Genomic DNA, 27,551 nt, shown 5'->3' on the forward strand with positions numbered 1-27,551 from the left:
AGGCCCTAGCCTGAGGACAGAATGTAAACTTTAATAGCAGAATCTAAAATTCCATTTATAGTTTTATCCCTTTAGTTTAAGTCTTTAGTACTTAATTGCTTTGCACAGTTGTATCTGACTCTCTGTAGCCCCATGGACTGTAGCCCGCCAGATTCCTCTGTCCATGGGATTTTCCAGGCAAGAATACTGGAGTGGGTTGCCATTTCTTACTCCAGGGGATATTTCCTACCCAGGAATGGAACCAGTATCTCTTGGGTTTTCTGCATTGATAGGCATATCCTTTACCACTAGCACCACCTGGAAAACCCTGTTTCAGTCTTTAATCCTCCCTTAAAAATGTAAGGAGATCCCAGGAGGGATAATAGATTAAACCTTCATGAATCTTGAGCCTGAAGTCACAGCAGACCCACCCCTAACCTCCATCCCCCACATCCCTTGCTCCAGGCACCCAGAATCCACTCCTAGAGGCAACCCCAGGCTCCTTCATGTCTTCATACCTGGAAGCTTTTGAGCCTGATTTTTCCTACCTGGAACACTTTCCCTTCTCTCTTTTTAACTATCTCAAAATCGAGGTAATGTCACTCATTGCTCAGAGTTATGCTCCCAGCCAGGCTTAGTCCAGTGGTGGGTTCCCTGACCACAGGGGTCTCTTCTCCCTGACAGCCCTTGTCCCAGGGTAATTGTTAGCATATGGAGCCATCTTTCTACCAGGTTAAGACTTAAGTAACGTGAGCTGTGTCTTGTTGGTCACTGACTCTCTCGCGTCAAGAACAGTATCTTGCCCAGAGTACGTTCACTTCGTGGAGTGAATTAATTCCTGACTGCCAATGTGTTTTTATGGGAACAAGTGCAGGGCTGAGTAGTGACAGTGAAAATGCCAAGAGATGCACCTGGAGTCCCTGAAGCAGTCTCCTCTGGGTGACAGTTTGCAAAGGGCCAGGGAGCTTAGAGGCATGCCAACTTCTATACAATCTCTCTCAGAAGGTAACTATGACCGTTGAAATTCAAAAGGTATCGACACATTCAATGCACTTGTCGAAGAGGTGTTTAAAGAATCGTTTCTCACAATAAAATAGGGCAAAGTTTCAAACTCAAATTTGCTTTGGATTTGTATCTGCTGCTATCTATTAGTTCCAGGATCCTGGGATATATCCTTCTTATTTCTATGTTAAACATTACCAGCAATAAGAACAGAAAGGGGAAACAAAAACATGTGTAGGGAAGTTGGATTTCACAGAGGCTTGACAGTGTTATTCTCTTCTCTTTCTGAAATCCTAGAAAACAGAAAACCACAGGAAGATGGCGTATTGAGAAAGACCCTGCTCAACTTGACCATGAGTCGAACAGGGAAGGAAAGTTCCTCAGATGGAGAAACTACACCCCAGGCTTCACTTGTCAACGAGAGCATCAGGGGGTCAAAATCCAGGTTCCCCAAAGCTGGAAGCAGAAAAGAGAGCATTGACCCCAAAACAACTGATTCCCAACCCCAGGACAGGACACTGAAGACAATCTCCTTGGACATTGGTAAGCTTCTGCCTGATGTTATTTCTTAATTTTTTAGATCAGTTTTCTCCCCTAAGGGCTTCCCCCATGGCTCAGAGGTAAAGAATCAGCCTGTAACGCAGGAGTTGCAAGAGAAGTAGTTATGATGCCTGGGTTGGAAAGATCCTCTGGAGGAGGGCATGGCAACCCACTCAAGTATTCTTTCCTGGAGAATCCCATGGACAGAGGAGCCTGGTGGGCTACAGGCCATAGGGTCACAAAGAGTTGGACATGACTGAAGTGACTTAGCATTCTCCCCTAAAGAGATGACATGAGTTAAATGATACCTAATATAATGAAATCTGTTCTAAACATTTATTTTTTTTGAATATTTTAAATAATTTGCTCATTTTACTTTTAAATTATCAAAAGTAATTATGTCAATGAAAGGTTTAGAGAAAAATACCCAGTTTCATTTTAACACAAAGTGCTATCTCTTCAAGATTCTTTTCAGATTCTTTTCATATGCATATATTTATGGTCAACCAACCAGTCAACAAATATTGAGTACCTCCTATGTGCCAGTCGCTTATTAGAAATATAGCCACACAAAAGAGAACCTTATATATACAAGGGACCAAAAGCAGGCATACTTTTTGTGTGATAAGTCATATGAAGACCAATAAGCAATATAAGGGGATAGCGAATGATGGGCTGGGGTAATTTTAGATGCAGTTGGCAGGAAGGAGTTTCTGATTTAGTAACAGAAACTCTTGAGCTGAGATCTGAAAGGCAGCCACGTAGAATGAATGAAGCCAGCCATATGGATATTTTAGGGAGCAGCTTTTCAGGCAAAGGGATCTGTAAATGCAAAGGCCCAATATGGGAGTGAGCCTGGAGTGCTTGAGAGCTGGCCAGGAGGTTAGGGATGCTGAAGCAGGATGAGAGATGGATAGAGGGTGAGAGGAGAAGACTAGTCAGAGGCAGCAGAGGCCAAACGGACATGCTTTGTACAATTGGAAGAGCTTATAAAAGCCTCCTGAGCTTACATGGAGCTGTGATCCTCCTTCTGGGATTTATTATACTGTTCAATGCTCACATGGTTACATGACGTTCATATGCCTACTTTTGACAGTGGCATAATATTCCATTCTATGCCTATGGCATAATTACTAAGTTCCTTTTTTTGCCCTTTGGTGAGTATCTTTGGCTTTCCCAGTCCCTTGTTTTCTCCTTCACTGTGTTACACTAAATAGCTGAAAATTCCCAGCACAGAGATTACAAATTCCAGGGTTATGAAAATATTGCCACCCTCTCTCTAAAGTCATGACATATACAGTGTCATCAGTATATTATTAGAGTAAGTGTATTTTAAAAACATTTATACTTTTCGTGCAAACACATGTAAAAGAGAGAATATGAGTCCCCATGATTACCTCCCTCTAACAATTATCAACCCATGGCCAGTCTTATTTCATTTATACTTACCCCCACATCTGTCAGATTATTTGTTCCAAACACCAGAAGTATCACTTTACCTGTGGGCAGTTTGAATACATTTTTGAAAGTAGAAAATTAAGAAGTCTGTCTTTAAAAGAAGGTAATCAGAAGGTTGTTGCTATTTGTTCTAAAGTATGATTTGGAGCTTTGGGAACGTGGTTAATGGATACCCAGGTAGTACTGCCCAGTCATGTCTGACTCTTTTGCAACCCTATGGACTGTAGCCTGCCCGGTTCTTCTGTCCATGGGATTCCACAGGCAAGCACACTGGATTGGGTTACCATTTCCTCCTCCAGGGGATCTTCCCAACCCAGGGTTCAAACCTGCATCTCCTGTCAGCAAGCACATTCTTTACCACTGAGCCACTTGGGAAGCCCCAGTGGATAACTATTATCATGATTAAATTAACAGTGCGGTCAGCTGGTTATCTCAGCTGGCGAATACCAGCCCCTCAAGATGTGCGTGGCATCTCCATGTTCATTTCTCCCCAAACTCAGTGGCCCCTGGAGTTGCATGAATCGTCCCCCAGATGGCTCTGGGACCTAGCTGGTCCTCTCTGTTGCTGTCCTGGCTTTCCTGTCTACTGCATGGACCGCTGCTGCTGTTTCCTACCTGGTTTCCCTCCTCCTGATCTTGCTCTCTTGCCAGCCTGTCCCCCACAGTTCCGCCGGGTGCTCTTTCTAAACCACAGATGTCTTCCACCGGTTTGAAATTCTTCACTGAGTCTTTCTTGCCTTGAAGACAAAGTCTATATTCTCAAGCATGATCTTCATGGTGTTTCTGGTAAGCTGAATATCTCTTCACGGCCTCTGCCTTCCCCCAATCTCACATTCCTCCTCTACTGCTGATATTGTGATTTACCTGCAGTTTCCTGATCTGGCCACATTCCCCCAGAGCGGGTCCCTGTGCCAAAAAAGACCTTCCCTGTGTCTCTACCCTCCCTCTGCACCCCTCCCCCACTTATCCCTCCCTCCTGACCACTCACCTGGCTGACTCCAACTCATCTTTAAGGCGCAATTTATTTCACTTAGGCTTCCCTGGTGGCTCAGACAGTGAAGAACTTGCTCGCAATGCGAGAGACCTGGGTTTAATCCCTGTGTTGGAAAGATCCCCTGGAGAAGGAAATGGCAATCCACTTCAGTATTCTTGCCTGGAGAATCCCATGGTTAGAGAACCTGGTGGGCTACAGTCCATGGGGTTGCAAAGAGTCGGACATGACTGAGTGACTAATACTTCCACTTGGAAGCTTGCCAACACCCATCCCAAGAACTGAAGCACTTACTGTCTCTACCCTGGGCCACCTGGCACCCCTGCTGGCCTCCACCCTTGTACTTCTCTGTACTGTGACCGTGGCTCTTTCATCTGTCTCCTCCATCAGACAGGTAGCTCCTTGTTAACAGGAACTTGTTATCTTGATTCCCTGTACCGCACCACCCACATTACAAACACGTAATCATGTTTTACGAGAGCATTAGGATTCTTGGTTGTAAACAACAGAAGCCAACCTCTCCAGGTTTAGCTTGGAAAAGAACCTAATGAAAAGATCCTGCTTGGCTCACAGAATCTCCTGGAGAAGCAAGAACTTGGTTCAGCAGAACAGCAGCCAGAAAAGGCCCCAAATCACTCCACAGAGCTGCTCACACGTGGTGACTTTGCCCCCTCCACGGAGTGCCAGCCCTCCTTTAGCAACAGCCAACCTGTAGCAGATCTGACTCATTTGTTATATATACTGAGCTGTCACATAAGATATTTTTTGAAGGAAGAGTTTCCTAGATTTAAAAAAACATACATATGGTCTGTAAGGCGATGTGTGGGGGCCTCAAAAATGGGTACTTATATTTATACTTATGTGTTTTGATAAAGATTTATCATCTTGATTTTGGTAATTGAGGAACTATAAAGCGAATATTCATTCATTCACTCATTTAGCTATTTGTTCATTCAACAATGTTTAAAAAGTATGTATCATGTCAAAGGTATTGTAGAGTCCCATCTTCCTGGGAAGGTTCAGCAACTTTAAGTCACTACACTCCTGATAAGTGAACCAGGTGGGAATTATAATTTCCATTTTATAGATGAGTAAACCAAGGCTCAGAGAAGTTAAATGACTTGCTTACCTGATAGACCCACGAGTTGATCTAGGTTTTCCAGCTGTGCTGCCTTGGACTTGCCAATCAATCATATAAAATAAATATTACAGAGCACCCACGTAGGGTGTGGTCTGCAAAGGGATTTCAGAATCTGTCAGTTGGTTGGTTGTTGGGCTGCCCCCCGCTGGCCTGCAAATCTTGTAGTTGCCCAGACTTAAGACCAAAGAAAAAGCCTGGTGACAGCAACAGAGACATCAGTGTTCATTGGTTAGGGGCATCTTACACAAAGATCCTGGAGTCACACCCCACCATGTGTGACAGGCAACGGGCAGAACATGGCAGCAGTCTTTGATATTCACCCGGAGGAGGAGGCTACCATTTATAGGGGAGGTGGGCTCATCAGTAACCAGGGAAACCAGCAGCTGGGGCAGGGGGCAAGCAGGCAGGCAGTTACTAATTAAGTCCTGTAATTAAGAGGATTGGATAGTCATGTGAGGGAAGCAGGGCCTGGTCAAGTAGGGGATGGATAGAGATCAAGAGAACAACCATCCTTAATGGCCTGACCATACATACATCATTGGTGGTGGTGACCTTGGAGAAACAATTTATTTGGCCAGATAAGTGTGGCAACCAGAATGTAGAGGACTAATTGGTAACAGTGTTGAAGAAGTGGGGCCAGCAAGCACACTCCTCTCTTTTCAAACATTTGACAGTAAAGGAAATGATTGACAGAACAGTGGCTTGAGGAGAAAAAAAAAAAAGAAGGCTTGGTGAAGCTGGAACTTGAGCATGGTTGTAGGTTGAAGCTACAGAGATAAAAAAGCTAAAAGACAAGAAGGAGTGCAAGACACAATGCAGAGAAAAAAATTTAAGCACAAATATTTAAAAAGCACACACACATAATGGGCTTTGGAGCAGATTGTTCTGGGTTCAAATTCTGACTCTGCTGCTGACCAATTAACAGTCTGAGTCTCGGCTTCCAAATCTATGAGACAGTGTGCTTATGACTCCTTGCATCAAGTGTACACAAAATGTTCTGTCCTCACTGGCATATAAGAGGCAGTCTGTCCTCGTCCCCCTCATCCATAACTCTCCTATGATCCACCCCAAATTAGGGTTGTCAGAAAAAGAAAAATACCTGCATTATTTGGGATGTACTTTTACTAAACAATGATTCTTTGTTTACCAGAAGTTTAAGGTTAACTGGACATGGTATTTTTGTTTTTCTTAAATCTGCAACCCTACCCAAAATAAAATACCTTGTATACAGCTTACTATAATAAAAATTGAAGGCCAGAGTGAAGAGGTAAATGGTGGGTGGATGATGCTGCCTCTTACTGGTAGAATGTGGCAACACCAACCATCCTAGGTTGGCCTATAGGTGGTTTTCTTAAGAATGGCAAGCCACCAGACCCGCTGCAGAAGAGAGATGGAGTCTATTATTCTGCTAATATTTTAGTCTAAATTTACTACTATGGTAATGCTGCTATCTTTTCATTTTCACCGGTGCCAATATCTTTCTTTTTCTCTATATGATTTGTATACTTTTTTGTCAGGGTTAGTAGAGTATTACTGTACATTTGGAACTTATGCTTTCCTATTGGATTCCAGTATGCATACTGTTTGTATATGTTTTATTTATTTATTTGGCCTCACCACCTGGCATGCAGGATTTAAGTTCCCTGACAAGGGACTGAACCTATGCCCCCCTGTGGTGGGAGCGTGGACTATTAACTATTGCACCAACAGGGAAGTCCCTAATTAAAGTCACTGTCTGTACATGCTTATGCATTTTGTCTTACAAAAGTACAGTATGTCCCACATGTGGCTTACATGTTGACACATGTGGTAGTGGACAATAAAATTAATTATTAATTAATAAAATTAATAGTCCATGGAGTTGCAAAGAGTCAGAAACATAAGTTCCAAATGTACAGTAATACTCTACTAACCCTGACAAAAAAGTAACACACACACAAAATTGTAGCTTTTTATTTTTATTTAATCTTTTTAGATGTTAGTGACATAGTGCAGCATTATTACAGAGGAACTTGGCAAGGGTGTCACGCATGTCCCTAAAAAAAAAAAAAGTACCTAGTAACAAAGACAAATGAGGTTTTCTGAATATATTCTCTGGCAGGAGTTGAGAAAATACAAAAGCTCTTGTAGGCACTACTGTCTGGATTTACTAGTTGAAGGGTCTAGGAAATGAGCAGCGAGTGCTTCACTTGCTCCTTTTAGCCATCTGAGGCTCATCAGGGGGGACTGCAATGTCCCCCCTCCTCGTCTGTCCTGTTAGGAGGCCAGCATGTGGGCACCTCTCCCAGCAGTGCATTCACCAAAGATGTCTGTGCATCCTTCCACCAGAGCTGTCTTAACATGGTGCTGACAAGTTTACCGCTTCGTCTAGGAACATGATTCAGTCTCCATGCAAGAAGCCCAGGTCAGGCCATGAAAGAAAAGCCCCTGAGTTCCTCAGGCTCCATTGTAGGAAAAGGGTCCCTAGAGCAGCCAGTGTTGAGCACCAGCCACAGGGACAGAGGTCAGGTTTTGTCCCCTTCTGAGTTGAGGTTTCACAAAGGACTAGTTCACAGTTGTCTGTCTTCTCATGTGTCTCATCTTTATACTGTCATTCATAGCAAAGTCTTCTTTATTCTTATCATACAGCCAAGACTCTCACTTCAGAAACAGAACCGAGATCCAGGATGGAGGAAAATGAGCGGTTTCTGCAGAAGCTAGGCAGAAAGGCTGTCAACAAGTGTCTAGATCTGAACAACTGCAGACTGACAACAGCGGATGTGAGGGAGACGGGTCTGTATGGAGTCGATCTTATCCAGAGGCACAGAGGGCACAGAGGGCTGAGATGAGCAGGCAAAGCGCTCCATCCTCACTTGGTAACCTGAGGTCTGCAGGGTGGCCTAGAGTATTCGGGAAGAGCAGCCACATTGCTGTTTTAAAAAAAAAAAGTCAATTGATTCTTCCTCAAGTCTCAAAGATTTGAGCCCAAATTTAGGTGGGAGGTTTGTTTTTTCCTGAACAATTTTACCTCTCTATTAATTACCTCTAACTCTCTGAAACTCATCTCCTCCTATATATGATATAAACTCGTCCATAAAAGTAAGCCCTGCTGGGAATTTAAAGCGGCATCATGTTGTTATCTGTGGGATGAAAAGTATCATTCCTAGTGATTATTGCTCACACTTTTTTTTTACACAAAAGAACAACTCCTGTTTGTGACACTCTAGCAACAGTTTGATTGCAAACAACCTTCTGCTCAACAACACCATCATCACCTTCTTAAAGATTCTCTTTTTTCGGACATCTTAAGTCAAGTATTTAATCACATTAAATGTGTCTACCAACAGAGGAATCAAATGAACTGTTTTTGAGTGAGGCGGGGTGGGCAGGGGCTGTCCTTGACTATTTTAATTAAAATCCATGCCATTACATTTGAGACAGATCTCTTAACAGGAAACTGTAACTGTGCCTGTGATTCTCAAATGCCTGTGTACGGGTCAGAATCTTGCAGAACCTGTGGAAATGCATACACTTGAGTCCCACCCAAACCCACTGAACTGAAATCTTCCAGAGCTGTGTCCCAGGAATCCTAGTTTTTTGCCTTCTAATGTGTTCAATAGACTTTCATACTTTGTAACAGTTAAGATCATGGTAAACAAAATTAAATTGCTGAAGTGCTTTGGGCTTCCCTGATCATGGAAAAAGCAAGAGAGTTCCAGGAAAACACTTATTTCTGCTTTATTGACTATGCCAAAAGCTTTGACTGTGTGGATCACAATAAACTGTGGAAAATTCTGAAAGAGATGGGAATACCAGACCATCTAACCTGCCTCTTGAGAAATCTGTATGCAGGTCAGAAAGCAACAGTTAGAACTGGACATGGAACAACAGACAGTTCCAAATAGGAAAAGGGGTACGTCAAGGCTGCATATTGTCACTCTGCTTATTTAACTTATATGCAGAGTACATCATGAGAAACGCTGGGCTGGAAGAAACACAAGCTGGAATCAAGATTGTCAGGAGAAATATCAATAACCTCAGATATGCAGATGACACCACCCTTATGGCAGAAAGGGAAGAGGAACTAAAACGCCTCTTGATGAAAGTGAAAGAAGAGAGTGAAAAAGTTGGCTTAAAGCTCAACTTTCAGAAAACGAAGATCATGGTATCTGGTCCGATCACTTGATGGGAAATAGATGGGGAAACAGTGGAAACAGTGTCAGACTTTATTTTGGGGGGCTCCAAAATCAGTGCAGATGGTGATTGCAGCCATGAAATTAAAAGACGCTTACTCCTTGGAAGAAAAGTTATGAGCAACCTAGATAGCATATTGAAAAGCAGAGACATTACTTTGCCAACAAAGGTCCATCTAGTCAAGGCTATGGTTTTTCCAGTGGTCATGTATGGATGTGAGAGTTGGACTGTGAAGAAGGCTGAGCGCTGAAGAACTGATGCTTTTGAACTGTGGTGTTGGAGAAGACTCTTGAGAGTCCCCTGGACTGCAAGGAGATCCAACCAGTCCATTCTGAAGGAGATCAGCCCTGGGATTTCTTTGGAAGAAATGATGCTAAAGCTGAAACTCCAGTACTTTGGCCACCTCATGCGAAGAGTTGACTCATTGGAAAACACTCTGGTGCTGGGAGGGATTGGCGGGCAGGAGGAAAAGGGGACGATAGAGGATGAGATGGCTGGATGGCATCACCAACTTGACGGATGTGAGTCTGAGTGAACTCCGGGAGTTGGTGATGGACAGGGAGGCCTGGCGTGCTGCAATTCATGGGGTCACAAAGGGTCGGACACGACTGAGCAACTGAAATGAACTGAACTGAACTGATGACTCAGACAGTAAAGAATCTGCCTGTAATGTGGGGGACCTGGGTTCCATCCCTGGGCTGGGAAGATTCCCTGGAAAAGGAAATGGCAACCCACTCTTGCCGGGAGAATCCCAAGGACAGAGGAGCCTGGTGGACAATAGTACATGTAGTCACAAAGAGTAGGACATGACTGAGTGACTAACACTTTGAACGCTGGTTAAAAAAAAAAAAAAAAAACAACTATAAACATATTTTTTTGCCCCTAAGTGTGTCTTCAGAATTTCTTCAGAATGGTGGAAGGTCAGGAATTGCTGTGCCTGTAACTCTAGAAGCTCACTGTGTGATGTCTAACTGCTGCCACTATTTTGACATCCAAGACAGCCATTTAAAAGCAAGCAAGCAAAGACATCTTCCAGCCTTGACTTTGGCATTTCCACTCAAGTCTTGTTGCCGCAGGAGATAAAGATAACCTTGGAGAATTTTGTTCACAGAGAGTAATTTCATTTTTCATGAGCAATGGAGGAGACTCAGAGAAGGTTCTGGTCAGGCTTTGTGCCTGTCTAAACCGCCACATGTTGGCCCATGTAGGTATAAAAGGAGGTTTGTAAGATGGTGATACCCAGGTGATCTAGATAAGAAAAAATAGTTAACAGGCACTGTCTGAGCAGTTCTGGCCAATGGAGTGTTCCCCGGGCCTTCGGCCTGAGGGTCCAATAGAATGACAGAGTGATGGTTGTTAGAGGGTTTGCAAAATAAAAGGACCAGTGTACACACTGTAGTGACAGCAGTAGTAACAGTTGTAGCTGAATTGCCGTTTCCAGTAAAGGAATTCTTATGAAATCTCACAGAAACACCACTGCCTTTTCAGAATGCAGTTATTTGGCAGAAATAAAAAAGGTCCCAGAAATAGGATATGTAATATCATGACGTCTCCAGTTGCACACCTGAGGGAGCCCTGCTGTGCGGAAAGTCAGCCCATTCATCCTCCTTCCATCCAGTACATGAATCCTGTTTACTACAAATCACAAATTCCACATGTAAATCTGTCTTTTCTTGTGTTCACTTCTAGTTGCTTTGCTGCCTTCTCTCCCAGACTTGGAAAAACTGGATATTTCCTGGAATGATGTCATAGGTGGAAACCTCCATGTACTCACCCAGCAAATGCATCTTGTCAGCAAGTTAAAAATCCTGAGGCTGAGTAGTTGCAGACTTACCGCTGATGATGTTCAGGCACTGGGTATGATGAATGCTTCCCTTGAGAGAGTGCTTGCCTGGAAGGATCTCTGCAATCCAAACCCTCAAGGGCAAATCACCTGGGTGCCCACTCCCCTTGGATTCCTGTGGACGAGGATGAGAGCACTGTCCGTACAGGAGGCAATGCTGTGTTGAGCATTTGCATACTTTCGAGAGAACTGTGTAACCTGCACCCAGAATTGTGCTAAGCCCTGGGATAAAGAGGGGAACAGGCTGACCAAGCCTCTGGTCTCAGGGAGTTTAAATGGAAACAATAATTGCAAAATTTGCTCTCTCTGGATCTGTTACCTCATCTGTAACACAGAGAAGTTGGGATAGATAAATTAAGATCCTTTCCAATCTCAAAATACTTTTCTCTTTTCCCATTCCTATTTTTAAAAAATTGATGAAAACAAGATTTTTCAAATGAAAGCAATGGTTTAAGTAGAACCAGAACCTCAATTAAGTTAGTTTTGTATGTTGAACGTTGAATAACCTAAAATGTAGGCTAAAATTTGTCATGCTGCTAACCCAGCTGCTTTACTGGAATGCTTGCTGATTTTAGATGTCAGACATACTTTTTTAGTCTTCTTTTCATCTCAAGTCTTTATTTCAATTATGTATTTTGATCATTTACATCTCGGCAAAGATTTCTGTAAAAGCAACAAAATTTATGCCAATGTCTTTTCTCTAAACTGGAGGAGGAAATGGCAATCCACCCCAGTATTGTCAGAAATATCCCATGGACAGAGGAGCTTGGTGGGCTACAATCCATGAGGGTCACAGAGTCAGACACGACTGAGTCTGCACAGATGCACTTCTCTCTAATCAATCCCTAGAAAATGGCCAGATCCTAGTTCAAATCCTGGTCCCACTTCTAACTATCTTTGTGACCATGGACAAAACAACCTTCCCGAGCCTCGGTTTTATTATCTCTGAAATGGGGATGATATCCACGTCAAAAAATTGTGAGGATTAAATAATTTTTATAAAGTACCTACTACATGCTTGACACATAGTAGGCACTCAATAATTGATAATTCCTTCTTTCCCTACTTCCCCATCCAAAATTACCTTTCTGTGGTTTTCTATGATCAATTTAGCCTCATAGGTTAGCAGCTGGTTATCATGTAGCAGAGTCTCAAATTTAACACACTGTTACTCAGGCATGAAAAGAAGTACAGTTTCTTTTTTTTTTTTTTTTGACTAATCTAATCTTTTTCATGATCCTCCAACCTTAAGGAACCAGAAATTAAATTTTCTTTTTTTTAATGTTTAAATTTATTTATTTGAATTTTATTTTTGTAGGCACTAGGTCTTCGTTGCACAGACTTTTCTCTAGTTGTGGCAAGCGGGTCTACTCTCTAGTTGCAGTGCGTGAGTTTCTCACTGTGGTGGCTTCTCTTGTTGAGGAGCACAGGCTTTAGGGCGCTCAGGCTTCAGTAGTTGTGGCACAGGAGCTTAGTTGCCCCGAAGCATGTGGAATCTTCCCTGACTAGCAATCGAACCAGTGTCCCCTGCATTTCAAGGAAGATTCTTTACCACAGACCACAAGGGAAACCCAGCAAGTGGATTTCTACCCTGGGACTCACTCCAAACTCATCTCGTCCAGGAGAGCGTCTGCAACCTTGTCACTGATGTTTTGTGTCCTTTTCCCTCTCCTCAAGAATTTATCCTCTCTGGAAGGACTTCTATATCCTCTTTACCAGGAGGAGCTTTCTTATCATCCATACTCTACTCAGCCTTAATGGCAGATGGGGCATAAGAAGGGTAGGAGAGTAAATGGTTTATTGTTCAGTTCAGTTCAGTTCAGTCGATCAGTCATGTCTGACTCTTTGCGACCCCATGAATCGCAGCACGCCAGGCCTCCCTGTCCATCACCAACTCCCAGAGTTCACTCAGACTCACGTCCATTAAGTCAGTGATGCCATCCAGCTGTCTCATCCCCTGTCATCCCCTTCTTCTCCTGCCCTCAATCCATCCCAGCATCAGAGTCTTTTCCAATGAGTCAACCCTTCGCATGAGGTGGCCAAAGTACTGGAGTTTCAGCTTTAGCATCACTCCTTCCAAAGAACACTCAGGACTGATCTCCTTTAGAATGGACTGGTTGGATCTTCTTGCAGTCCAAGGGACTCTCAAGAATCTTCCCCAACACCACAGTTCAAAAGCATCAATTCTTCGGTGCTCAGCTTTCTTGATTGTTAAGAAAGCATAAATCAGGAGTCATCCCAACATTATTACACCTGTTACAACTGCTTAGTGCAGGATGGCAAGTGTATAGTGCTCCAATATTAGATGGACTGCAGACAATCATGCCCTTTCTCCCTGATCCTGGGCACGCCTCAGGGCTGTTCAAAGCCTCACCCCATTGACTGGCAATGGCATACAAAATGATACCTGTTTATCGGCTTATTTTGTTAAAATTCCTGAAGAATTTGCATGTTTAAGTGGGGCTCGAGAACTCCAAAAACCTTAAAGTGAAAGTTGCTCAGTCATGTCCTACTCTTTGCAACCCCATAGACTGTATAGTCCATGGAATTCTCCAGGCCAGAATACTAGAGTGGGTTGGCTTAAAGCTCAATATTCAGAAAACGAAGATCATGGCATCTGGTCCCATCACTTCATGGGAAATAGATGGGGAAACAGTGGAAACTGTCAGACTTTATTTTTTTGGGCTCCAAAATCACTGCAGATGGTGATTGCAATCATGAAATTAAAAGACACCTACTCCTTGGAAGGAAAGTTATGACCAACCGAGACAGCATATTCAAAAGCAGAGACATTACTTTGCCAACAAAGGTCCGTCTAGTCAAGGCTATGGTTTCTCCTGTGGTCATGTATGGATGTGAGAGTTGGACTGTGAAGAAGGCTGAGCGCTGAAGAATTGATGCTTTTGAACTGTGGTGTTGGAGAAGCCTCTTGAGAGTCCCTTGGACTGCAAGGAGATCCAACCAGTCCATTCTAAAGGAGATCAACCCTGGGATTTCTTTGGAAGGAATGATGCTAAAGCTGAAGCTCCAGTACTTTGGCCACCTCATGCGAAGAGTTGACTCATTGGAAAAGACTCTGATGCTGGGAGGGATTGGGGGCAGGAGGAGAAGGGGACGACCCAGGATGAGATGGCTGGATGGCATCACTGACTTAATGGACGTGAGTCTGAGTGAACTCCGGGAGATGGTGATGGACAGGGAGGCCTGGCGTGCTGCAATTCATGGGGTCGCAAGGAGTCGGACATGACTGAGCGACTGAACTGAACTGAACTGAATTAGCCTTTTCCTTCTCCAGGGGGTCTTCCTAACCCAGGGATCGCACCCAGGTATCCCGCATCGCAGGTGAATTCTTTACCAGCTGAGCCACAAGGGATGCCTGAAAAACCTTAAACCATAGAATAAGTAATCAGTGGCAGAAGTTCACACCCAGTATCCAGCAGTAGAATAGAGGTTTCTGGACTCAGTGGACCTTCCAACACTCTTAATTGGTGTTCAGATTGACTCCACATGTTGAGAAAGTATATTTTCCGTGTGTGCAGCTCACCATTCTGTTCTGCCCCCAAAGCAATGACAATCATTCCTAAGGGCTGACCCCTCATTCTCTCCCGGCTTCCACTCTGTAGCCCTCAAGTGTTTCCTGTGTGAAGTGGCCCCAGAAATGTTAAGTTTCATCCCTGCTCACTGCATCCTGCTTTACCCCAGGGCTGTCATAAGCTGCTGGCATTCCAAGGCATCATGAGCTGCTAATGCCTATTGCTCTCTTACTCATTCCTCCCTGCCGTGGTTGGATCAGTTGTATGTGATATCCTTGATGTCAGAGTGAGCTTTTCCTCTGTGATGGCCAGTGCCCTGCTTTTGCTTCTACCTCTGGCTGAAATATAACAGTGGTTATGTTGGGGAATGAAATTATGGGTGATTTAAATCTTCGTGTTTTATTTTCTAAATCTTTTATATTTCTACCTCTGGACAAGCTTCTCAGCAATAATGATCCCTAAAGAGGGTGGATGAGAGAAAGTAGACGGACTGGTAGAAATATTTACTACCATAAAAACGATTTGGTAAAATCATGGTCGCTCAGGTAAAGAATCTGTCCGCAATGCAGGAGACCTGGGTTTGATTCCTGGGTCAGGAAGATCCCCTGGAGAAGGGAATGGCAACCTACTACCATATTCTTGCCTGGAGAATCCCCACAGACAGAGGAGCCTGGCGGGCTACAGTCCATAGGGTTGCAAAGAGTTGGATACAACTGAGTGACTAAGACAGACACACATCCCTTACCAACAAGTGGATTTTTTTTTTTTTTTTTCACAATTTTTGCTTATGAGCATGGCTTCAGAACTCTGGCTATGCCTAGAAGCTCACCCTGCTGGTCATGGGTAGGAACTGGGTCCTTTTCTCCTCCCTGTTCCCCGGCATCTAACCAGGACCTGGCCCGGCTTCAATACTTTATAAATGATGGTTGTATTGACTTTCAAATGAACTCCCTGCTTTGTGAACCTGGCAACCAACCTGATCTTTGGACCTTTTTTTTTTTTTTTTTGAACAGGAGAAGCACTTAAAGTCCTGCCTGACCTTGAAGAGTTGAATTTGTCTTGGAACAGTAAAGTGGGAGGAAACTTGCCTCTGATCCTCCAGACATTGCAAGAAGGGAGCAAGATACGAACACTTGAGCTCGTGGACTGTACACTCACATCAGGAGATGGGGTGTTTGTGGGTAAGTAGAATTTGGTAGAGTCTTTCCCAGGAGAAATGTGAAGATGCCCATAATGGGAGAGCTTGGGAGTTGACATTGGCTGTGCTTCCTCTCACCCCGAATTGAAAAAGTAGCTCACTATATCCCAGGTCACATGAAGATGTAACACTCCCCCCACCACAGCCCCCGCCTGCCCCAACTTTCATGCCCACATCTGCTTTTTTGGCTGTGCTGGGTCTTCATTGCTCCAAGTGAGCTTTCTCTGGTTGTGGTGGGTGAGGCTACTCTTTTTGCGGAGCACTGGCTCTAGGGTGTATGGACTCAGCAGTTACAGCTTGTGGGCTCCAGAGCACTGGCTTTAGTATTAATCGTTGCAAGCTTAGTTGCCCCATGGCATATGAAATCTTCCCAGACCAGGGATGGAACTCGTGTCCCCTGCATTGCTGACAGATTCTTAACCACTGAACCGCCAGAGAAGTCCCACACCCTGCATCTTTACTGAGTTGTTCTTTGGATTTCTTTCCTTCCAGGTCAGTTGCTACCTAGACTGCAAAACCTTGAAGTACTAGATCTTTCTATTAACAGAAATATCGGTGGCAGTCTCAGTAGTATTGCTCATGGACTAAAAAGTACCTCAAACCTGAAAGTCTTGAAGTTACATTCGTGTGGATTGTCACAAAAGAGTGTCAAGCTACTGGGTGAGTTAGCAATGACTGAAGCGTCTATATAATTTTATTTTATGTTTAACTTTTTAAGCTGTTAGGAAATATAACAAACTAGAAACAGAGGTTAGGTTGGGGAATGAAATCATGGGTAATTTAAAATTAAAAGTTTTATTGATTTCCCAAGTCTTACAGTGAGCATGTATTTTTACAATTACAAAACTAAATGGCCAGCTCCGAAAAGGCCAGGGTATTTTAGATTTGAGAGAGAAAGTGAGCAAAATAAAAGTGTGCTACTAAAGCTCTCCATTTCTCTCTTACTTTTGAAAGTGCCAGCATTATTTTATGCTTAGTAGTAGGAAGGAATTGGTGCTGATAAAAACAACTTCAGTGACATCTGTAGTTAAAATTTGCTCTGCTATATAGAGTACCCCCATTACATGAGAATATAAAGTGAAATGTGTTTTTATCCTTGAATCTTCTAGAGCCTGTCCTATCCTTCTCCTTGGCAGTTTAAGTCTAGAATGCTGCTAATGTATCGGTGCTCAAGGATAGTAGAGGAAGGACCATTAGTTGCAGAAATCTGAGCAAAAGCACTAGCAATCAATGCAGGTCATAGGGAGAGTGTTCGAAGCCATTGTCAGGTCCAAAGGGGCTAGTGGTACAAAGCAGACAGTTATCCCTCCACTTGGGGTTTTGTCATCACAGTGCATGTATTTTCTTAGTCTCCCTTCTCCACGTCTGCCCCCTGCCCTGTTCCGCTCCTGCCGACTGTCCTGTAATATGTCAGAGTGGGATTTTGACCTTCTTTGTAGATGCTGCCTTTAGATATTTGTGTGAGCTGAGGACACTAGACCTTTCCTGCAACAAGGAGCTGGGTGGAGGGTTTGAAGACACCGCAGGGCTGGCCACGCTGGAGCACCTGGAGGGGCTGGATCTTCGCCAGTGCTCGCTGACAGCTGACGACGTGTTGTCCCTGAGTGAGTAGGTGCTGCAGAGCTGAGGGAGTGCTCTCAGAGCCTTGGCATATGTTTGGGAAACTGGCAAATCTGAGATGTACTGTTTATGAAGTTACTGGGAGGATCACATCATAAACGTTCTGTGAATGTCCCCATATAGTATTTGGCAAATATTAGGTGCCCAATAAATGTTGTTGTTGTTCAGTTGCTAAGTCATGTCCAGCTCTTTGCAACCCCATGGACTGCAGCAGGCCAGGCTTCCCTGTCCTTCACTATCTCTTGGAGTTTGCTCAGACTCACCTCCACTGAGTTGGTGAATGTTAGTGAATCTAAACTCCTATAGACATCTGTGAAGGAGGAAGAAATTTTGAATTCCTGTGGCTGTTTAGAAATGAATCTATTAATGTCACAAAGCATATTACAAAGAAGGATGTAGAGGGAAAGCCGAAACGAAGGGTGTTGAGGCACTCTCTCTCACAGGTTATGCCAAGGCACTTAGATAAGGTGAAGTTACAGAAGCTCAGTGGATAGTGCATAATTACAATTTTAGGTCACTACCTTTACTTTCCTACCACAGATATAGTCCTGTGACAGGTAACGTATATGCGATTTCCCCTAACAGCAAGCACAGCCATAGAGATTACGGGTTTTATTCATCTGCAGCCACAGTAAACCTTCAGAATACATGCTGAGTCTGACCATGGCTCACTGGTTAGGCCTCTGCTCTCCTGCTCCAGCCCGCTGTCAGTTCACGCCTAAATTACTGCAAGAGTCTAGATGGCTTTCCTGCTCCTCGGTCGCTCTGACTGCATTCTCTATTTCTTTCCCGCATCAACTTCTCCAGCTACACTGTGCTGACTCCCATGCGCACCAGCCATGCTCTGCTTTCTCTCTGAACGATGGGCTCCTCCTAGCTAGCGATGGTTTTCTTCAGTATCTCTCTACCGCTTGTGCACAAGTTCTGGCACACAGTTGGCACCCAGCAAATGCTTGTTGAATGTGTGATTGAACGAATCAATCAATAAAGAACGAGAAAAAGAAAATTTTTGTCATTTTTCTTATAATTGGGGGAAGAAAACAGCAAAATAGGTCTTTGGGTCTAATATCTATCTTTTAGCCCTGCTAATTTGTTTCTTAGACTCTTATCCCTCAATTTGGGAAATTGAGGTGAGTTCAAGTCTTTCATGAAGATTTTAAAATAGTAAACAATACCTTTTTGAGCTTCAAATGGAAATTCTGATGGATCAGCATCTCTTTTACTTATGAGTGTCATACCTGCGGAGACACTCCTGAATTATCAGTCCATCGGATTCCAAATAATGAATTTCCCCTGCTACAACTGAATAACACAAACTTCACATCTCATCTTGCTGCTCAGATGAAAATTAAAGTGCTAGAGGACTTGAATTGTTATCACTAGTGCAACCAAGAGATTAGCCTCTATTATCTGGAGGCCACCAATAGAGTAAATAGCCCCAGAAAGGTAATGATTATTTAGTAAGAATTGCATGGTCCTCCTGCTTAATTTTAAAAAGGCAGAATTGAAAATACATACTGTTTTCTACCTTGTGATATTAAAGAATTGAACATTCTTTTATCTGATCATTCTCAATGGCTTCAAAGAAAGGGAATTATGGATCACTTAGCCAATGACATCTGATTAATCATCTAATTGTTCGAGGCCCTGTGCTGCAGGCTAAGGGAAATTCAGAGTCAGGGGCTTCAGTTTGTGGGGGCGGAAATAAACCAAATACATGGTGAAGATCCCCTGGAGAAGGAAATGGCAACCCACTTCAGTTTTCTTGCCTGGGAAATCTCATGGACAGAGGAGCCTGGCAGGCTACAGTTCATGGAGTCACAAAGAGTCGGACGCGACTGAAGTGACTTAGTACACATGGTGAGTACAACGTGCTGTGGGCATCAGACGAGGGAGAAATGGTTGCATCTGCGGGGATCACAACTACCTGCCCTCTTTTTTCCTTTCCTTCCCCTTCCTTTCTCCTGTCCTTCTCTCCTTCCACTAACATTTGAGCCTCAGATTTCCAGACTCTGATGCACATTCTGGGCAGGAAGAAGCCTCTACACACAGAGCTCACCTTCAGTGAGGGAGGGCAGAAGATTTGTGAATGAACAATAGATACGCAAACAAGTCACGTAACAGGGGTGCTGGGAGGAAAAGAGAACAGGGCGCTGTGATTGTGACCACAGGATTCCTGTGGCTTTGGTGGCCCTGGAAGGCTCTGAGGAGGTGAGTCAGCCCCACAGGGGTCCCAGGAAACTATATTTCCCACACTGGGAAGAACTAGGGCAAAGGCCTGAAAGCATGAAAAGCAGCACAAAGACAGGGAAACGGGTCCCTCCTGGCACAGCAGGGGCCCTCAGGACCCCACTCTGGTGCTGTCACCAACAGACATCTGGTTATTATTATTTTTTTTTAACCAATGTACATACCTTAATTTAAAAAAAAAATGAAGCCACATGTGGGATCTTAGTTCCCCAACCCGGATTGAACTAGGCCCCCTGCATTGGAAGCGTGTAGTCCCGACTATTGGGCTGCCAGGGAAGTCCCAACAGACATCTGTTCTGATTGCTTGATTTCATTGCCTTCCTAGTACTCCTGACTTATATTCTGAGGAAAGAATGATCATATCAAACATTAACTGAGCAGTTAATGTGTGCCAGGCACTGTACCAGGCACTATATATATACCAAGTCACTTTATCTTCCCATTGTCTCTATGGAGTAGTTATTGTTATTATCATCGAGAAAACTGAGGCTCAGAGAAGTTAAGCAATTTACCCAAAGTCACACTGTTCTTTAGGAACAAACAGGATGAGAACCCAGTTTCCTCTGTCTCCGAAGTCTTTGCTCTTTACTTCCAGCCTGGAGAGAGGCTTAGAGAAGAGCCCAAGCTGCATGCTGGGGAAAGTGGCTGGTGTGTGTGGGGAGGAACGGTGTGTAAGGAAGGGCAGGGGTCACATAAGCAAGAGCCATGCTTGTTGATCAAGCAGACTGTGGCACCTCCCGAGACCCTTTGTGAGATACTGCCTAAGCCATGTCACTCTTGATGTTTCAACAGCTCAGGTTATCCCTTTACTCGTGAGTCTTCAGGAATTGGATTTATCTGCCAACAAAGAGATGGGCAGCTATTCTGAAAACCTACTCAGCAGGCTCCGATTTTTACCAGTGTTGAAGTCATTGATAATCAGCAACTGTGCTTTGGAGAGTGAGACTTTTACTGCCCTGGGTAAGCGATTCTCCGGGTCCCTGCAGACACCGGCACAGTATCACCCAAGAGGGAGGCCTCTATTTCCCTCCAAGTGAATTTCATTCCAAGGCTCAGCCATAGGCATATTGAAGTGTCAATCTGTCCTCTTTTCAGGAAATACGCTCTTTTAAAAGTGACTTTCAAGGCCACATGGATGATTTCTGGCTTTTGCAAATTTAACCTTTAACATTTAAAGTATGCAGACTTGATCCTTTGTATCCAGGGGTTCCAAATCCCTGGATTCAACCAATAGCAGGTCAAAAATAATTGGGAAAAAATTTCCAGAAAGCTCCAAAAAGCAAAACTTGAATTTGCCTCATTCAGGCAACTGTTTATATAGATAGAATTTGTATTGTGTTAGGTATTATACAGGTGGTGCTAGTGGTAAAGAACCCACCAACCAATGCAGGAGATATAAGAGTTGTGAGTTCAATCTCTGAGTCAGGAAGATATCCTGCAGGAGGTCATGGCAACCCACTCCAGTGTTCTTGCCTGGAGAATCCCATGGACAGGGGAGCCTGGTGGGCTACAGTCCATAGGGTTGAAAAGAGTTGGACACAACTGAAGCGACTTAGCACAGCACAGAAATGATTTAAAGTATATATATGGGAGGATGTGCATATATTATGTGCAAATACTATGCCACTTTATATAAGGGACTTCAGTATGGACAGGTTCTGGAAACAATATCCTTGTCTATACGGAGGGGTGGCTGTATAACCTACTTTGGAGGTTCACATTTGTACTACCTTGTAATTCCACTGAGGTCAATATAAATTGGGATTGCTGTGAGTCTGATGGGCCATCAGAAGGCATAACTCTTTTCAATTATAGCTACACAATCAAAGAATCATAATCAAGTAGATATTACACTAAATTGCATCATGTGACATGAATCTACAGATAGTCCCTGACTTACAATGGTTTAACTTAAGAGTTTTTGACTTTAAGATGATGTAAGGGCTTCTCTCGGAGAAGGCAATGGCACCCCACTCCAGTACTCTTGCCTGGAAAATCCCACGGACAGAGGAGCCTGGTGGGCTGCAGTCCATGGGGTCACAAAGAGTCGGACACGACTGAGCGACTTCAGTTTCACTTTTCACTTTCATGCATTGGAGAAGGAAATGGCAGCCCACTCCAGTGTTCTTGCCTGGAGAATCCCAGGGATGGCAGAGCCTGATGGGCTGCCGTCTATGGGGTCACACAGAGTCGGACACGACTGAAGCAACTTAGAAGCAGCAGCAGCAGCAGCAAGGGCTTCTTTCGTAGCTCAGTTGGTAAAAAATCCTCCTGCAATGCGGGAGACTTGGGTTTGATCTCTGGGTTGGAAAGATCCCCTAGAGAAGGGAACAGTTACCCACTCCAGTATTCTTGCCTGGAGAATTCCATGGACTATATGGTTTATGGGGTTGCAAAGAGTCGTACATGACTGAATGACTTTTACTTTCTAAAAGCAATATACATTCAGTGGAAATCACACTTAGAATTTTGATCTTCCCCTGGGCTAGTGATACATAATGTGGTATGATACTCTCTCATGCCATCATAAAGGCAAACTTAACAACCTCTCTGTACCCAGACAACTCTGTTTTTCACTTTCAGTATAGTATTCAATAAATAACATGAAATATCCACCACTTAAGTATAAAATAGGGTTTGTGTAAGATGATTTTGCCCAACTGTGGATGAATATAAGTGTTCTGAGAATGTTTAGGTAGGTTGTGTGCGTGTTTGCTAAGTCACTTCAGTTGTGTCCAACTCTTTGCAACCCCATGGACTGTTGTAGCCCACCAGGTTAGGCAAAGCTATACTGATGACCTAGGTGTATTAAATTCATTTTTTACTTAAGATATTTTCAACTTATCAGGATGCTGCTGCTGCTGCTAAGTCTCTTTAGTCGTGTCCAACTCTTAGCGACCCCATGGACTGCAGCCTACGAGGCTCCGCTGTTTATGGGATTTTCCAGGCAAGAGTACTGGAGTGGGGTACCATTGCCTTCTCCATATCAGGATGCAATCCCACCATAAGTCTAGGAAGATCTGTTTTATTCCATTTGAATTAAGAAGTAAACCAATAATAAAAAAGAAGTAAATCAAGTAAATATATACATATTTCTGTATATCATTTTAGAAGAAAAAGTTCAATTTCTTATTGATAGGTCTCTATCATATGAGTGGGAGGGGTGTTCTTATTAGATATTATAAAAAGAATATATATCTACCCCTCAAACATTTCTTAGAAAGGAAATGTAAAATGTAATTAATGACTATACCTTGTGAATAAGTTGCTCTGGTTAGTTTTAATGTTAGGGGAAACTGAGAACTAGGCAGAAAATCTTTCAATTTCCTTTAAACAGCTTTCCAAGACACACTATTTCCCTTCCTTGTTTCTGTAACTGCAGTTAAATAAACACAATACATTTTGGTGTTTCAGAGTTCTAGGAAGGTTTGGCCTTGTCTCAGTTTCAGAAGCTACTGGGATATGTAAAACCAGGACACACTCTGGAAATCTTGACTAGATGAGAAAACTGTTTCTCTCTCTCTCCTTCTTAAACCTGAGATGAAGGAAAGAAATGCCAGTTGATAGTGAATTAACCATTTAACCAGGGGCTTCCCTGGTGGCTCAGACGGTAGAGCATCTGCCTGCAATGCGGGAGACCTGGGTTCGATTCCTGGGTTGTGAAGATCCCCTGAAGAAGGAAATGGCAATCCACTCCAGCACTCTTGCCTGGAAAATCCCATGGATGGAGGAGCCTGATAGGCTACAGTCCATGGGGTCGCAAAGAGTCGGACACGACTGAGCGACTTCACTCACTCACTCAACCATTTAACCAAGTTTTACTTTTCTATAGTTTCCAAAATTTCTTCCAGATGAAAATAGACAACATAAATTGAATCCATGCATTTCAGGCAGGAGAAACAAGGAATTGTGGAGGGCTTCCCTGGTGGCTCAGACAGTAAAGCGTCTGCCCGCAATGCGGGAGACCTGGGTTTGATCCCTGGGTCAGGAAGATCCCCTGGAGAAGGAAATGGCAACCCACTCCAGTACTCTTGCCTGGAAAATTCCATGGACAGAGGAACCTGGTAAACTACAGTCCACGGGGTCGCAAAGAGTCAGGCACGACTAAGAGACGTCACTTCACTTCTTCACTGCCCACACCCAGAAATGATCTCCCTCTTTCACCCAATTTAATCCAAAGACTGCTGGATCTCAGGACTCCCCTAGTGGCCCCTGGGCTAAAATTCCACACTCCAATGCCGGGGACCCACTGACCGACTAGGGTCGATCCCTAGTCAGGAACTAGATCCCACATGCTGCAACTAAGATGTCTCTCAAAGTGAAAGTGCTAGTTGCTCAGTCATGTCTGACTCTTTGTGACCGCATAGACGTAGCTCACTAGGTTCCTCTGTCCAAAGGGATTCTCCAGGCAAGAATACTGGAGTGGGTCTTCCAGGGGATCTTCTCAACCCAGGGATCGAACCCAGGTCTCCCGCATTGCAGGCGGTTTCTTTACCATCTGAGCCACCAGGGAAGCCCACAACTGTCTTAACTCAGTGATAATATGTTGCCCTAGCCTAAGTTGCTATTGTTCAAAGTTTATGACCTCTAAGGAAGTCTAAGTTATTGCTATTCTTATCGCTGTCAATTTCAGCTGAAGCCTCCATTCACCTCCCTGCTCTGAAAATAGTCAACCTTTCTTGGAATAAGTGTATTGGCGGCAACCTGAAGCTGCTCCTGGAGATGCTAAAGCTTTCGATGTGTCTTCAAGTGCTGAGGCTGAGCAGCTGTTCCCTGGTGACAGAGGACATGGCTCTCCTGGGTTTGTATCTTCTGGTTCCAAAGCCGTCGTGACACTCAGAGCCCAGTGTGCCCCCCCTGCCAGCCTGGGGGAAGGAAGGCGGAGGAGGCAATGAGGCCTGGAGTTCAGCCCTCTGTGCACCTTCCCTGCTCCCTGACATCTGCTTGGGAGAAAGCTGGTTTGTGATCAGTCACTTCAGTCATGTTCAACTCTTTGCAACCCCATGGACTATAGCCCAACAGGCTCCTCTGTCCATGGCATTCTCCAGCAAGAACACTGCAGTGGGTTCCCATGCCCTCCTGCAGGGGATCTTCCCAACCCAGGGATCGAAACTGCCCCTCCTGTATCTCCTGCATTGCAGGTAGATTCTTTACCCACTGAGCCACCTGGGAAGCTAAAGAGACACAGGCAATTCTAAAACCAAATACACAGTAGAGACTGGTTCATAAAATGAGATGGAGGAATTCCTTGTGGTCCAGTGATTAGGACTTCATGCTTTCACTTCTGAGTGTGCAGGTTCTATTCCCAGCTGGGGAACTAAGATCCTGCAAGCCACCAGGTGCAGCCAACCATTAAAAAAAAGAAAAAGGAGATAGATACAGATATGGTGGTGAAAGAAGGAGGATTATCTGACATAGAATAGAATGTTGGAACTGGATGTGGATGGGCAAGGCTCCTTGTCCTTGGGAGGGCTGTGCATGTGTGAATTTTGTTTACGCCTATTCCTGGCTTTGCTCAGCTGGGTGTAGTTTTTTCTGTTCACCTGGTGTTTCCTGTGGATGAATTATGTGTAAGCAAACAAGAAATTCATGTTACATTCACACTGTTCTCTGATATTTCAATCTAGTTGGAATAAATACGTGTTTTCAAAACAAGTGTTATGGCCAAACACTGTAATTAGAAGATGGGCACAAATCACTGTGATTTTATTTTGGATTTCCCTAATGACTAATGAGGGCTTCCCAGGTGGTGCTAGTGGTAAAGAATCCGCCTGCCAATACAGGAGACACAAAAGACATGGGTTCAATCCCTGGGTCGGGAAGATCCCTTGAAGAAGGAAATGGCAGCCCACTCCAGTATTCTTTCCTGGAGAATCCCATGGACAGAGGAATCTGGCAGGCTACAGTCCATGGGGTTTCAAACTGGTCAATTGATTTTTGACAAAAATGCAAAAGCAATTCAGTAAGTCTTTTCAACTAACAGTGCTTGATTAACTGAGCTATCATACACAAAAATATTAACTTCAGCCTATATCTCACAACTTGGACAAAAATAACTTAATATGGATAAGTAAAATGTAACTGTAAAACCTTAGAATAAAATATAGGAAAAATACTTGGGAACTTGAATTTTGCAAAAAGTTTTTAATATATAACACAGAAAGCTCTGCCCACCAAATTAGCAAATTGATAAACAGATCTTTATCAAAACTGTGAGTTATGCTGTGAAAAAGATACTGTTAAGGGGGTGAGAGGAAAATGTAGGTAAGTTCTTTATCACTGAGCTGCCAGGGAAGCCTCCATTGGTCTATGCATCTATTCTTTTACCAATTTCATACTGGCTTGGTTACTAAAGCTTTATAGTAAGCCTTGATGGGAATGGAGCATCCTGCCCAGTCTGGAAGCCATGATGTGTGACAAATGATTGAAGGACCAGGGTATGTTTAGTCCTAACAGGGGGACATTTGAGGGGACCTGTGGTCCAATACTGCATGGTTGGCATGTGGAAGGAGCTGAGATTCCCAGAAGATAGGCAGTGGCAAGGTCAGATGGGGCCCAGAAGCATGGCTTCCTCCAGCTGAGAGCTGCTTCCCTCTGCTGGGGCAGCCTGAAAGGGGTTTCAGGCAGATTCAGGCTGGTCCCCCTTAGAGAAGCTGTGAGAGGGATTTTTCTCTGATCATCCATCTAGAGGTTGAATGAGGAGCCCTCCAGGGTCCCTGCCAGCTCTGAGAGTCTGCCCATCTCATCTTTTTAATCCATTCCTGCTTTTGGCTGAAAAGGGAAGCACGTGTCGTCTGCTCTGGCTGTCCCTCCTTGCTCCTTTTCTTAGCTTCCTCATTAACAGTTATTTATTAAGAGCAATTTTAGGTAGCACTGTGATACTACCTAATGTGTGCTATTCAAAGGAAAAGTTGACCCATGTGTGAAAGGTTCTAACTGACCCGTGAATTAGAAATTATCCAAGTATATTTTGTCCATGGAAAGTACTCAAATAACTGTTGAATGAAAAATGAGTAAATAAACAATGAATAATGAAACAGCATTAAACAGCAAGAAGACTATTCACAAATGATCCTGAGTTAAAGCCAGTGAGTAGTCACTCCTCACATTTAATTAGAGAAAGTCTGCAGCAAGAGTCGGGGCTCCAGGAGAGCAGAGAGCATGAGCTCAACCAGAAAAGACATTCTTTGGGTTGGAATTTGGAAGGAGAAAAAAATTCATTTTCAAGCTGTACATGGAATGCAGAGAGGTGTTTCTAGAGTAATTTCAAATGCCCTGTAAAAAACTGCTAGCTAAAAACATTCTATTACTTAGTGCCACTCTTATTACAAATCCTGGAGCTAGTGTGTTGTGTTATTAGAAGTGGAAAACAGTTGCACTCGAATGTGTTCTTGGCTTTTAGCAGAGTGTTTTTGTTTTTCAGCATCGGTAATTCAGACAGGTCACCTGGCCAGGCTGCAGAAGCTGGACCTGAGTTATAACGACAGCATCTGTGAGGCAGGATGGACCGTCTTCTGCGAAAACCTGTGGCTCCTCAAGGAATTAACTGAGCTGGATATCAGCCTTCGGCCATCAACTTTTAGGAAATGCGGACAATGGTTTAGACACTTGCTAAGTGCCGTGACCAAACTTCCCAAGATCACTGAGGTAGCAATGAAGAGGTGGCTTCTCCCAGCTTCACAGGAGGAGGAACTACAAGGCTTTGACCAAGATCACAGAAGCAGTGTTCACTTTGACCATGGTGGGTTTCAGTAAGCTGACTTTCCAAGGCTCGACGAAGCTACGCGTCACCCAAAGGAAGAAGAAAAGAACATGAGTGAATC

General features: G+C 43.8%; 1 protein-coding gene across 1 annotated transcript; it reads left to right on the forward strand.

Moving 5' to 3' along the window:
* Nucleotides 1–1,334: 1,334 nt before the first annotated feature.
* LRRC31 (leucine rich repeat containing 31) lies at nt 1,335–27,483 on the forward strand. Its single transcript, XM_052648050.1, has 9 exons — nt 1,335–1,524; nt 7,740–7,883; nt 10,974–11,141; nt 15,674–15,841; nt 16,351–16,518; nt 17,298–17,462; nt 20,521–20,688; nt 24,362–24,529; nt 27,152–27,483. The coding sequence occupies exons 1-9, from the start codon at nt 1,335–1,337 to the stop codon at nt 27,481–27,483; spliced, it is 1,671 nt and encodes a 556-aa protein (XP_052504010.1).
* Nucleotides 27,484–27,551: the final 68 nt, after the last annotated feature.

This window comes from Budorcas taxicolor, chromosome 1 (assembly GCF_023091745.1).
Source record: "Budorcas taxicolor isolate Tak-1 chromosome 1, Takin1.1, whole genome shotgun sequence".
In the NCBI taxonomy this organism is placed as follows: Eukaryota; Metazoa; Chordata; class Mammalia; order Artiodactyla; family Bovidae; genus Budorcas; species Budorcas taxicolor.